General features: G+C 37.9%; 2 protein-coding genes across 2 annotated transcripts; one reads left to right on the top strand and one right to left on the bottom strand.

The window, feature by feature from the left end:
* Positions 1 to 171: 171 nt before the first annotated feature.
* LOC103708573 (endochitinase EP3-like) lies at positions 172 to 1,636 on the top strand. The gene is made up of 2 exons (XM_008793568.5): positions 172 to 605; positions 1,121 to 1,636. Exons 1-2 carry the CDS (start codon positions 206 to 208, stop codon positions 1,537 to 1,539), a joined length of 819 nt encoding a protein of 272 aa, XP_008791790.2. The 5' UTR covers positions 172 to 205; the 3' UTR covers positions 1,540 to 1,636.
* A 1,058-nt stretch (positions 1,637 to 2,694) lies between these two features.
* LOC103708572 (Eukaryotic translation initiation factor eIF2A family protein) lies at positions 2,695 to 14,410 on the bottom strand. Its single transcript, XM_008793565.5, has 14 exons — positions 14,184 to 14,410; positions 11,527 to 11,676; positions 11,098 to 11,452; positions 10,820 to 11,006; positions 10,514 to 10,748; positions 10,356 to 10,424; positions 10,144 to 10,245; positions 9,916 to 9,956; positions 6,568 to 6,701; positions 6,427 to 6,490; positions 6,190 to 6,286; positions 6,000 to 6,112; positions 3,082 to 3,107; positions 2,695 to 2,995 (listed from the first exon to the last, which is right to left on the bottom strand). Exons 2-14 carry the CDS (start codon positions 11,561 to 11,563, stop codon positions 2,896 to 2,898), a joined length of 1,560 nt encoding a protein of 519 aa, XP_008791787.2. The 5' UTR covers positions 11,564 to 11,676; positions 14,184 to 14,410; the 3' UTR covers positions 2,695 to 2,895.
* Positions 14,411 to 14,782: the final 372 nt, after the last annotated feature.

Raw genomic sequence — 14,782 nt, 5'->3', positions numbered from 1 at the left:
CAAACCCAAAGCAGAAATCAACCGCGAGGGGCAAAAACGGCGCACCACCAAAGCCAATGACCCTCGGGACCACTCATATTACATCCATAATGAGTTGCTCGCTTGCAAGGAAAGCGACAAACAAATCAAAGCACTACCCATCCTTTTATGAGGCTGCCTCCATAGATACCTCCTTTGCTCCTCCATCCTTTTATGAGCCAGTAAAATGGCAGGTACCAGTATGATCTTATTCATATCCCTCCTGCTGGCTGGAATAATCTCCCCCTCGGCCTCCCAGAATTGCGGGTGCTCGCCGGGCTTATGCTGCAGCGAGTATGGCTACTGCGGCACAGGCAACGACTACTGCGGTCCGGGTTGCCAACAGGGGCCGTGCCAAGCCTCGCCGCCGGCGAACGGCGTCTCGGTGGCGGATATCGTCACCCAGCAATTCTTTGATGGAATCATCAGTCAGGCTGATGGCGGATGCCCCGGCAAGGGCTTCTACACGCGGTCGGCGTTTCTTGATGCACTCGGTTCCTACCCTAGCTTCGGCCGGGCCGGCACGGCCGACGACTCCAAGCGCGAGATCGCCGCCTTCTTCGCCCACGTCACGCATGAAACTGGACGTAAGTTTTCTGCCATGCATGCAAGGTTTCGTTTGAAATGAGAGAGTATTGAAGTCAAAAAAAACAAAATAAATTTCTTTATAATTTTATGAAAGAAGGTTGTCGCTTGTGAGGACCCAGCCAAGTTAAATAAGGTAATCAAACTAGGGATACACAAGTAAAGGAGAAGGCAGGAAGGGGATATAAACCAAGCTACACCATTTCCATTCCAAATGTGAGAGGTGAAGGGTTCTTTTAAGAACTCAAATTGTAGTTCTACAAACAACTTGGATAATCGACCGGATTGATACAGGCTTAAACCAAAAGAGAAAATTACTTCCTAGCTATTCTCATTTCTCTTTCTCCCATATTATCTAGAAAAATTCTAATATAATTGATCTTTTTAGTTGTCTATCAAATGCTCATCCTTCAAAATTTAGCCACAGCATAATGTTAATATCCACTACTCTTGGATCTAAAATAAACATTTCTACTGACCAAAACTTGTGACTAATTTTTCCGTATTCCACAAGCAGACCTCTGCTTCATAGAGGAGAAGAATGGCACGTCCCAGGACGACTACTGCGATAAAAGATACACCCAGCAATACCCGTGCGCCCCAGGGAAGAAGTACTACGGCCGTGGCCCCCTTCAATTGAGCTGGAACTATAACTACGGTCCTGCCGGAAGGAGCATTGGGTTTGATGGCTTGAACAACCCTGAGACAGTGGCCAATGACGTGAATACATCCTTCAAGGCCGCCTTGTGGTTTTGGATGGAGAACGTGCACTCGGTCATAACTTCTGGCCAAGGATTTGGAGCCACAATCCGAAGGATCAATGGTGCTTATGAGTGTGATGGCAAGGGAGTGGATTTGATGAATGCTCGTATTAGATACTATCAAGATTATTGCAAACAGTTTGGTGTGGCACCAGGAGATAAGCTCACTTGTTAGGTCATATGGGGATCCACTTGGAGTAATACCTATATCATGTAAGTTTGAAAGAAATAAAGGTATGATATAACGAGGAATAAAGGTTAACGACATAGAATGACATGTTTGCTAGCTAAAACTAGAGAACTAGCTAGGTGCCAACTGGATGATTTGATGAAATATGCCGATGCTGAGTGAGTGCCAGTGACCTGAGTTCGATCGATCCTCTCTTGAGTTTGACTTTTTCTGGACTCCCACCCATCTTCTTTTTTTTTTTTTTGTTCAATAAGATAATTTACAGAAATAGCAAACCAGCCTTAGCTGAATCTAACTACGAATGCTAACCATGTCAGGGGTCTCAAGTGTTATAGTCCTATATCAACTAATAAAAAAGGTGCCACATGGATTTATTAGTTTGGACTGATCCTCTCCCTAATAGCTTAAGCTTTCCACAACAGGTAGTATCAAAGTCAAGCCCATGATGCATTACGACCTTCATTAGTTATGTAATTTCTTTGTTAAATAATATTAGGGATGAGGATCCAGGCCGTGGGTAGACTCCCTCTCTCAAGGAATCGACATGATAGATGGAAGAGATTGTTATAATCCTACATTGACTAATGAAAAGGATACCACACAAGTTTATTAGCATGGATTGGTCTTTTTCCCAACAACACGAGTTCATTGTGAATCCGTGACACAATGAGACTCCCTTGGAAGCCATGCCCCTCCTTTAAAAGGCATTTATTACATCGTGAAGGTAATATGGTTGCCAATTTCCTGGCAGATATGGCTACCTCTCCCAGGTTAGGTGAGCTAGACTGAAAAGGCTTTTCCTCCCCTTCCTTGCTATGCTTCTGGAGGCTGATGCAAGAGGTTTGGTCTTTCTGAGGGCATCCTTAGCTATGGCCCTATTATCTTAAAAAGTAAAATAAAATAAAATATTTTTTTAAAGAAAAAATTCTTGACTAGACGTAGGCCTACAATTAAATCCAATCATGTCCAGCTAGTTTGATACTTCGAGATCCAAGCACAATTTTTTTTTTTTTTTTTTTAAGGAGAATTCAGGTGCAAAGTTTGCTTTTGGATTATGCCTATGTTGGCTACGGGTTTAATTCCCCATAAACAAATCTGGGCATATAGAATATCACATATATGCTCTTCAGACACAGCAAGTTTTCCAATATCTTACCCTTCTACATGCTCAAGAAAAGTGGATATCAAAAATCTTACATAGCTGCAATCAACTCTGCTTTCCAACTGATCAATTATTACATTCACGCGTACATCTCTGAAGGTACTTCATGGTACCTATAAATTTGACATCCTCCATTACTATAAATTGGGCAAAGTCCACATTTGATGTGTTAATAAGAGCTATGAACTACCACAAGTAGCAGCTGAGGCTTCCTGAGCCTTTTTCTCCCTCTGCTTTTCCCGGCGCTTCTTGTTTCGCAATGCATTTTTGCTTGTTTCTCTGGATCCATGTAAATACATCCACATAAATAAAAGAAATACCCCACAAAGAGAGAGAGAGAGAGAGAGAGAGAGAGAGAGACTCACTCTGCAGGAGCAATCCCCCCAAAGAGCTGTCATTTACAGAAACGAATATCATTAGAATGTCTTAAATATCAAACTGCTGATAGCCTGCAAAATTATTGTGCATATTTCGTATGATAGTACTACCCCTAGCTCCTAACAACCATAATTTTTGAAATTATGGCCGATATCCAGGAGATATTTTGGTCTACAAAATATAAAATTTGAAAAAAATGCTGGTGATGAGACTAGTGAATAGGGCTATATCAGAATGCTGATGAAAGCTATTAGGGATAAAAGCATATATAAGCAATATATGAAATACATATTTAGTACGGATAAAAATGAGAGCCAAATTTAATTTAGTGATGGCAAAAAGGTGGGCCAATCTGATCATTTTTGTTATCAATCTAAAATGCTGAAAAAACAATGATATAGATAAACACATTTGCGATCAAACAAGAGTTAATTATACCAAGTGAAAATGCATTTCTAGGACACATGGGGGAGAATGGATCGGACCTTTGTCTGTTTGGAACCGTTCTTGTCCAAATCTATTCGGATATGGATATAATTCATGTCCAAATATCTATTACTGTTTGCAATTCTATTTAGTTTTATATAGCTCTAATAACTCCAAAAGAAAATAACCAACAATATCAACGTATCTTTGTTTAGTCTTTTTCATTTTTCCTGTACAATGATATGTTTGATTTGATCCATTTCATCCTTAATGATCGGTTTTTTAATCCAAAAATGTAACTTGGCAGAAATATTATGATCCAGCAAGAAAGTTAGATAATTGACAGGATGCAATTTCAACTTTATGACTTCTTGTATGGTCATTTGTTTGTTTTATAATAACAATAAAAAGTGTTGAGAAGTTTATCAACTTAATATGATAATATAAAATGGAATCATATTTTAACCATAAAATTTAACTATCTGAGTTATGTCGATATTAATCTTTGTAATTGTCAATATCCAATCCGTATCTTAATACATCTAAAACAAATAAAAAATGATGTCACAGTGCATGGATAGTAGAGTTTGGGAAAGTACTAGACATATGCAGCCTTACCCTCATGCAAAGAAGTTGTTTCTGTATTTCGAATCTATGACACTGAGTCACAATGGAGTAATCTTACCATTGCACCAGATTGTTTCTGTGCTTCGAACCCATGAAAACTAGGTTATAATGGAGCAACCTTACCTTTGGACTAAGGCACACCCTCTAAATACATCTAAAACAAATGAGTACAAACTTTAGCATCTAACGAATATCCATATTTATATTCTTATTTGTCAGATAAAAATACACTGATAACCGATCCAAATCCAATCTGTTTTCAGCTCCACTATGATGTCATGAATGATTTTTTAAAGATTTATAACTAATGTTACGAGTAAGGTAATAACAAGGCCCGCCAATATTGTATGGTCATGAATATTGGGCAATAAAGAGACCCAATGACATGGTACTGGTAAGGATGGCAAAGTTAAGCGGAGGTGTGTACAACTATAGAGATGCGTACATCAAAATAAGAATAATAGTTCCCCAATTGGAAACACAGTGGCGGCAAAACAAGAGTGAGATGGCATGAGAATGCGCAGAAGTATCTGAGTATGATTTTATAGTGAAAGAAGGAAGCTCAAACTTGTGCTGAAGGTTCAAGAAGAGAAGAGAAGAGCCTAACGACTTTGGTTTTCTTTTTTGAGGAAAGCTAAGATAGAATTGATAGAATATAAAACTTGAAATGACTTGCAGTGATATCGTATGTAGCAAAGTTGTTAACAAAAGCTTGCTGGTTACAATTACAGGGCTCTCTTAAAACTATAACACTTCCTCATCTTCCTATTCCTCATTAGATGAACAACTTTCACATCTAAATGTCATACAAAGAGTGGACTCAGCAGAAGAATTGAGGATCTATTAATATGTCACAGCAATTCAAGAATTTATTGTGGCCCGTAAAACATAAAATTCCCTATGAATACACAGAAGAGAGCACTACTTGCACATTTTTATAATACAAAAGCATGATAGTCATGGCATTCGTCCAAATTGATATGATATAATAAAACAGCAGTGCGTATAAGTATGAGTGCTTTATCTTGTTCCAACAATTGCCTAAAACCACAGTAGCCGTCCATCCATATAATGAACTCCATTCCAACTCTCAAATACTTGCAGCCACAACTTCCATTATGACAACCATAGGTGGAATGGAGGGGGCTGTTGAAACAGAAAGCTTTATAGAATCCTAGTTTGACAGGGATTCTCATATTGCACCTAACCCATGTATGAAGTTCCAACAAACTTAATACTGACCATTCAATTCCAATCTGGTTAGTCTATCTATGAGATCCAATAACAGCACATTAGTCCAATCCACTCATATTAATTATCTGGGTAGCATAACAAGCTTTTTTTTTTTTCAGGAATTGATAACATGCAGCCGCAGACGCCTTAAACAACAGCAAATCCAATTTGGGGCCTATAGGTCCTTTAACTTGGAATATCCTTCAGTCAGGTAAGACATTGTCCTTCCAGATTTTCACTTGCAACTTGAAAAAGAACGAGAATTTTCTTTAAAAAAAATTCTCACTCTTTGCTGTCTTCATTACTCTTATATTTTCTTTCTAACTTCCATTTTTTGGCTTAAAATATTTTTCATTGGAACATTGGAACTATGCTATACAACTGCCAGTGTTGCATACACAACCAGGCCTAGTCTACTAGCAGGTGGTATTCAGGCACGAGCTGGTCAAGACCACAGCATACATATATAAAAATGCACAAACTACCTTCTAGTCTACTTGTAAAAGAAATACTAGTCATTTTTAGATGAATAAGTTGTCTCTCTTTTTTTGCTAACTTAGAAACTATCACAAGACCACATAAATTTGAATAATAACATATGATAAGACTGAATGCATACCTCTGCTTGAACTGCAGCAGCACTCTTAGCATGTGGAGGACGATAGGCAGCAGGTTTTTGCACAGTATTTGCAGAGATCTTAGTGGACGCTTGTGATGATTTAGGATCTTGTGCTAAAACAATAAATGAAATTCATGAGCCAGACATGCACGAGATTTATAGTTTTTATGAATTATGGAAATAAAATGACCTTGTTTTTTTGGTTCATCAATCTTTAAAGTATTGACAGACTTCACAAGATCGGTAATATCACCAAACTTTTCAGGTGCTTCCGGCTTCCAAGCAGCCTGCATCATTAATATCATTCAATTATAAAAAAAATCTGAGAGCTGATTTTGACATGCCACTCACTAAGAGCCAACTCAATATATAACATGGTTGTGCAGAGTTGGAGAAGTTTGGGACTACTCTAGAGTGACAGACAGACCTGATACAACTTATTGAACATCTTCTTAAAATACAGGGTGCCATTGTGGTGGAATATTTTTATCCTTCAGGGAGAAAGTAGAGTCATGTTAATCACAATTCATTTGGCTGAAACTATTGAGAAAATGAAGGTGCAACATACCCATTGTCTATTTGTAACCGTGGTGCTGTTGTGGCTGTCATGAAATAGTGTCCATCAGGAGACCATTCACTTGTCACAGAACATTCTGCCTTCGTTGTTCCAAGCAACTTCTTTTCTGAATAATCCCAAAAGGCCTGAAAAGGAATCAAAGCACTCAACTCTGATGCAAAGGAACTATCGAAAAAGAAAAAAATGCTTTGCATAAAAAACTTCATTGATGCAAAGGAACTACAGAAAAAGAAAAAGCTAACTTGTATAAAAACTTCATTGACTGTCATGCATTCCATGAAGGTGTCGAGAGCTAGCTATCCTGATTGGCTCGATGACTTGAACCAACAAAATTTGTACCTAGGCTTACAAAATTTGTACCTATGCTCTTGGACCAAGACTAGGCCTAAGAATTTGAAGCCTAAGCAAGCTTAGACAATGGTCGGGCTTAGGATTTTAACAAGATTCAATTTTGGCTGAGGCCGCATCTGGCCCAAGCAGAGCCCAAAACTATATAGAGCTGAAGATTATCATATTTGGATCTGTTTCAAGCAGACATGTACAAAACTAGCCCAGCCCCGTCCTGGCTCTGTCTTAGTTGGGCCTTCAATTAAACTTTCTGGCCTAATGAGTTTGGTGGGTTCAAGTTTTTTCAACTATGAATTGGGCCAGAGTTGGGTTCTTTAGATTATAGCATGGCACAAGCCAACATTACAACTGATTACATAAATATCTAAAGCATATGTTTTATATCACACATTGTAACTTTATAAGTTATGCACATACTTTTAACATTCAAAAACCTAAGTAAAAGATAGGGGTGTTGGACTCCAGAAAATCCTAAAACCAGCTCCCTTTCTCCTCTAGCTGACAAAACCTTGCAACTCTGCTCAGTCCAAGTCCAAGGTACCAGCCCTCTCTCTTCCCAATTCTCAACTCTCTACTCTCTCTCCCCTATCCCAACCAATTCCCACCTCACTAATACCAACCAAAGCCATCCACCCTTTCTCCCTCCCTCCCTACTTCTTCCTCTCTTGTCCCCACTCCTCACTACCTTGACCAATTACTGCCTTACCCTCATAGGCCAATTCTACTTCTCCCCCAATATTTGGGTCAACTACCCAAACCATGCCAATCAGAATAATCCTCCATCACACTCAAATGGGTTGCATAGGCTAAGTCCAACCAGCCCAATATAGCCAGGATGGATCGGTTGGGCCTAAGTCTTCCATTCTTTGATCGGGTTAGGCTTAGGCTTGGTATTTTAAGCCTGACTTCAAGCCAAAGTAGGCTCGAGCTGGATCATGTGTTGATAGATCATGTTGGTCTTGATCGAACCCAGCCCCTCAACAAATGCTTGTACCATAAGTTACCGGTTCATCCACAACTGGGATATAGATCTCTTTTTTAATTCTTTTCCACCACAATATTCATGTCTTTAAACAATAGTATCACTCAATGATTGATATCCATGCTCCATGTTAGCTTCTTGTTGTTCATCACCTATTTCCATTTCTTCCTCCTAACCAAAAACCAATGACTCATAATGTCTAGATTGCACTTGTTGTACCCACGATGAATTTTTCCACAATGATAACAACATAAAAATAATTTTTTCATATGAAAACTCAACTTGTATTCTAGACTCTAGATCCAATCAGGGCATTAACTCTCAAAGATTTTTGAAGATCTACTTGTACGCATATTCTTGCATATTATTTCATAATTCCTTACCAGCAACAACCTTAGATTCTAAAACTTACACAATCTTTGAGACAATGATCCTCAGAATATCTACTTTCTAGCATTCAAATTGGAGTTAGCGAAATCTTACCACAATGGTTTCCCTCAAAAAAAAATACCCCCAGTGGTTGAGTTTCAAAACCTGCATTAGAAGGATGGAAATCCTTCTTCCACCTCTGTCGACTAATAATTTTTGCGTTATTCACCCAAGAACCTCAAGGAAAAATGTTCATCGGATCATCTTCTGTCTAGAATTTAAAAATATAAAAGCCATGCTCCATATCATTGGCCATGTTAGGGTGTTAAACTTGCCATAAAGATGCAAAAGCTTCTCTTAAGACAACACTACGTAGTTCGGAACCGAGCATATCATGAATGAAGCAGGGTAAAAGTCTTGAGCTTCTAAATATTTGCTTTTGTCAACATGGGGTATACTAGATTTGCTTGAACTTTCTTTCCCACAACCTTTGTCCAATGTAGAGGTCTTGGCTGAACTAGGCCCTCTATTTTGTTAGCTTCACCTTGTAAAACCTTTGACACACTTCTATGTAGTGTTGCATCAATGATTTGAAGCAGCCGCCCCACCGATTTCCAAAGTCTCAACCCCACCGGTTGGAGGAGCCTACTCCCAACCCTCTACTTGCTTCTCCTACCCATTCAGGTGAGGAGGGGAGCATGTAAACATAAAGTAGGAAGAGAGAGGCGAAAGGGGCATAACAGAGAGGGAAGAGAACAGGTTTACATGGTTTTCAATGTGCCCTTTAAGGTACAATATAAATGTAGAAGTTTGCACTTAGAGATGTTACAAGGATATGTTTTCACCTGCTCATTTACTGCTACTTATTTTTTTGCAGAAAAACACACAAAGGAAATTTCTTGCTATTCAACAGAGCAAGATCACATCATTTTAACATCTATTTTACACAGAAATATATATATTTGTCCTCAAAGACAGTATGCAAGGGGGATTTCTATCACTAGGTTTTTTCTTTAAATATCCATTGTCTTCTACACATAAGATGAAGCTTTGTATTGCAATAAAGCAAATGAATTCGGTAAAGAAGATCTATAATTCGATCAGATGCAAGTCTTTGTGCATAGAAATTATGTCAAAGAGTATAAAGGATGATCAAAACATGAAACAAGATTAGCAATGAACAGTGTAAGGATAAATAGCAAATGAAAATTACAGAAAGTTTCCTTTGATAAATGAAGGTGCTTAAATAATAGAAATATAGACCAGTGAACAAATAATCTAGTATATTTGAAGTTATAACTGGTAAAACAGGTTAGCAAGCTTTCCTTAGTCACACTCATTTATAGCAACCTTACAACAAGAACTTATCATTTGACATTTAGAAAGGCATTTCCTCTAGCTAGTGTCCAGAAATTTGGCATTAGCTAACATCTAGAAAGTATGCATGGTGTGTGAATGCCGGCATGTTGTGTGGACGGGTGAACCAGTCCAAACACATCAAACTTCTAATAGAGGCTATCATCCTCTTAATCTGTGTAGCGTATAGCATATATTAATAGTCTAATATCAGTAAATAAAGTAACAATTGTGTGCTAACATCAAGACCCCATCCTTCACAGAAAAAGAAGTTATGGACATACCATATCACCAGGCAAATTGCCAAAACCTGCCAAACATATAACTGTATAAACAAAAGTTAAGACAACAAGTTTGAATATAAGAAACAAAGGCATCTCGATCTCCATATTGTAGCTACAAATCATTCAATAAACAACTATTGTTTTCAACAACTCTTGACACAGTCCATAACCACAATTGGCATGCCGACTGCATGTAATAGTTCTCAATGATGTTGTGCTGAAGGATACATCTTCCTTTGGGATTCCATCTGATTGTGTTATAAGGACCTTGACCAAGATCTAGCAGTGGATTGCATTTCTTGTCAAAAATTGTTGCTTTTGCAGGCATGACTGAAACAAGTGAAGGAATGTTATAACAAAAACAAGATATGCATCATGTAATAAATTAAAGAAAACATGATGCAGATAGGGGAATAGAAATGAAAGAATCAAGAGGTTACATCCATAAACAACAGCAAATTCAGAACCCGAAGAAGACCACTGGACATCATGAACAGGCCCATCTTTACCTGTGATCCATTTTTATGATCAGCAATGCTGCATGAATACACTGACAACAGTGACTTTAAGATTCAGAAATTAGAAAAACAAAACATACGCAGAGGAACAAGCCCTTCATGAGTTCCGTCAATTGTCAAGTAATTCAACTTAGATTCACCATAATAACTCTGGTTGCTTTTATCCACATCAGAGTGAGCCACAACAAGAAGTCCCGTAGAGCCATTATTCCAATGAAATTGCACAGTAGAACAACGGAAAAAGCTTCGCCTGGCAACAGGCTGAGCCTGTGCATCCTTATTACAAGAAAAGATTTGAACACTGGCTGGGATACTCTGAGCAGAAGGTTGACGTCAGATGCAAGTTTTTTAGGAAATGCTTATCCACACAGAATATGATAACTGACCTTAGATTCTGCCACAAATGCTGCAATATGAGATGCAGGAGCCTTCGAAAGCTTCACTGCAACCACACCAGGTATTTTTAACCTGCAAGTAACTCCTTTGGAAAAATCTTTGGCATCAAAAAATTGTATCTCATTTGTGACCATCCGGCAGGCAATAGATTCATCAGAACTAAATTGAATTGATGGCCTGAGGAATTAAGTATCAAACGATTAAATGAAGCATTCATAGAATAAAATCTATAGAAACAGAAGTATAGAATTAAGGTGTTTTAACAGACCATGTGGTTTTAGACATATTCTTTTGAAATTGTTGATAAACAGGAGTAGCAGTCTCTATTTCCCATAACACAACATTTTTATCTTGTGGTGTAGTGGATTTCTGGAATGTCTGGAGGTAGGTTCCACATGGAGACAGCACAGCAGCAAGGAGAGAAGGAATCTCAAAGGATCTTATCTCAGTGAACCCAGAGCAATTATAAACAACAACGGTAGAGGCGCTTTTAATCACAATAAGCCTAGACCCATTTTCGCTGAACTCAGCAGAAGTACAGGGAACTCTCTCAAGATTGACATGTGGTTGGCCATTACTGAATGGGGGTCCTCTCCAAATTGTGAATCCTTCAGGTTCTCGAGCTGAAGTAACCATGAAAAAAGTAAGAAATACTAAAACAATAAGAAAAATTGGCATAAAAGCCACAAAAAGTTACCTAAAATTTGCAGGCTTGGTGACTGATCCATGGACATTATTAGCTCTGAGTGTAATTAGACCTCAAATGGTCAAGAATGGAGGGATAGCTGACAGCTTTGAGCAGTCTCCAACTTATATCTCCTAAACTTGAGGATTAGGATACCAGTACCTGTCATTCATAGAAGGGTTTGACTTCATTATAAAGTGACAATAACCTGATAATACAGCTAGCTATGGGTCTGCTATATCAGGTGGGTTTTTGTATAGTTCCTGTTTTTTTTTGGAATTCACCAACCTAATGGATCATCCAAAGTCAACCTGATACTGTAATGGTCCAATTATAGGTTGTGTTGGATTGGTGTTCCATTTCTTTTTCTATAGAAATTGTTTATCTCATCAGCATTTGATAAATTGGATCTCAAGCTGAGTTTATTCCTCTTCCAGGTGGCTCATACCAGACTCAATTATTAATCAGTTCTGTTCTGGATTTCTGGTTATACATACTAGGGGGTCAAGACCCTACTGATTAGCTGATACATGACAGGATGTGGACATAGACCCAATCCAGTACATCCAAATTCAGATCAGATCTATGGAACAGTGATGGACTTGTCTCGATCTCTTCATAAAGAATGCAAACACATTCAATTTCATTAACTGCTGGTATAAGACACATATGAACCCCTATAAAAACCTTGCTTCTTAACCCATATGCAGATGTTCATGCATCCACAATCCAGAGCTGTACATACTAACAAAAATACAGAAGAATAAATCATACGATGTAGCCAAGAAGCAAGACAACGTTTCAATAGAATGCATGTATGTTTTATGATTACAATGTTCCTGCCCTTTTTACACTTATATTCAATTTTCAAAGATATGATATTTCTTACAGAACAAAACAGCCGAAGTGGATGTAAACTGACATAATGCAATTACAATGATATAGATATCAAAAGATTCAGAAAGTTGCCATATATCACAATAACATAGAGGTTTCATTTGATGCACAAAGTGCCTCTTGAAAGCAATCAAGCAAAGCTGGAGGCACCAAGAAATCAGCTTTCAGACTGTAGGAGCATCTGAAGAACAAGATAAAGTTGAAGCAACTGAAATGGAATCAGCATACTAATTGATACCATCAAAGATGAATCCTTGAATAAAGGTCATCCAAAAGAAAAAAAAAAAAAAGAGATGTCTAATCACCTTAAACTGCTACATGTAATGAACACACTAAAGTCCAGGTGCAAATTTGCTTCACCACATAAAGAAATGTGCTCATATAAACAGAATCCTGTCATGCAGGCATAACTAGTACTGTACAGACCCAAAATTTAAACGAACTCCATAAAAGTAACATACTGAAGAGCTTTTTAAGCTTCAGCTTAAATTATTTTCTCAGTTTATAAAGTTGAAAATTTTAAGGATCTATAGAAAATGACAAATATCAGACCGCTGAAATTTGCAATGTAACATGAAGCACAATAACCACAAGCAACATAGTACTAGCCTAACAGGGACAAGGTTTCAATATGGGTTGAAATTGAAGCTGAAAGCACCAGATATGTGTGTGTACGTGCATGCCCAAGCGTGGGTGGGGAGGGGTGGGGGCGCCTAATTGTTTTACGGTCTCTGGCTTTGATGGAAGATTCTGGCGTATGGCTAACTGAATAAGACCCCTCTCAGCCTATTCAAATATAGAACAGCATAATCAATTTAGAACTAGTGTAATGTATGAAATCTCACATGCCAACAAGGATTGAAGTGTTCTAATCTCCAAGGTGTTCAACATTTCAACTTCCAATCTCCAGAATGCCCAAAAGTTAGAGGGAAACTATACACAGTGCAGGCATGCATGCAAGCACACATATAAGTCAACTGTCATGTCAGATGATAGAAGAAATGTGATACCTAATTTTAAGAGCCCTAAAACTATAAATCAACTATATTATCAAGTATAAGACTTGAGTGTTGTAAATGCCAACAGCTACATCACATTTTCCTTTACAAGGTTTCTATCTCCATTGTCAACAATCCAGGTTGAATTAAGAAAAACACAATCAATATTGAACTGCCAAACAGTCAAGGAATGACTTCTCGCATCCAAATCTCCAAATATGTCACCACCCTAAAACCTGTAAAACTACAGCGTCCAAATTCCTAGATTTTAGGAATAATAACGCTCTCCATGATGCTTCACAACTCATTGGCTCTCATCATACACATCCTCTTCTTGATCACAGTTTCAACCTCTCTATCTAAATTGATGCGCATCATTACTTTAAAACAAATGATCAATTACATCAATAATTAATTAAATTCCCTCTTTCTTTCCCCCTGTAATTACATCCACCAATTTCAAGCCCAAGCTCTACTCACATATAATAGTTTAATCGGCACCGAGTTCGACAGTGGCATCAATTCAACATCACATCCAAATAACCAGTGATCAAGAAAACAATTATATATATGAGATTATAACAACAATCATGACATGAATGAAACATCAAAATGTCAAATATGGATGTTTCTCAGTGTATAATACTTTGTATTCGACGAGATGGACTGCTAAGAAAAACTAAAAGCAAATAAACAAGAAAGAAAACTATTTATATCGGAGAACCGTTGTTACATCAGATCTTACATAGATCATTCAGAGGGGGAATAACCGACCTGAAAGGCTGAGATCTTTCCTTGGATTTTGATCGAGAGAACTCCACAGAGCAAGAAGATAAAATTTGCGGCCCGGGATGGGTGGGAGCGTCGAGGGGTTTAAGCTGCTTCGTTACACCGCGAGATGTGTTTTAGGGTAAGAGAGAGAGAGAGAGAGAGGAGCGACGTCCGGCGGCGAGGGAAGGATGGCTAAGACGAAGGGTTCAGGCCCGGTACGTTTTAGGCCCAATAGCCCAGTTTACTGGGCTTGAAAATAACAAGTATAATCTGAGCGAGACTTGGTTATACTCAATCAATTTCGATTCGAATCTAGTCAAATCTGCATTAGATAATAAGAGTCTCATATTTATGATCCTAAGTTATTGGATATAATCTACTATCTCTAAACTACTTATATATCAAAAATCATGTAATTTGGAGCCTCCTAACCTATGTAGAAATAAATATATTTAATATGCAGCTTGATAAATTAAAAAATAAAAAACGATCACTTTCAGCCAATACCTAAATCAAAATTCAAAAACTAATTTATATATTAGGTATATCAACCACAAATTGTTAAAATTATCTACATATATATGAATGCATGCATGTATCTA

Source organism: Phoenix dactylifera, chromosome 13, assembly GCF_051530095.1.
Source record: "Phoenix dactylifera cultivar Ajwa chromosome 13, Ajwa_hap1_PhDact_Kaust_v1.1, whole genome shotgun sequence".
NCBI lineage: Eukaryota > Viridiplantae > Streptophyta > Magnoliopsida > Arecales > Arecaceae > Phoenix > Phoenix dactylifera.
This window is presented reverse-complemented; position numbering and strand designations above follow the sequence as displayed.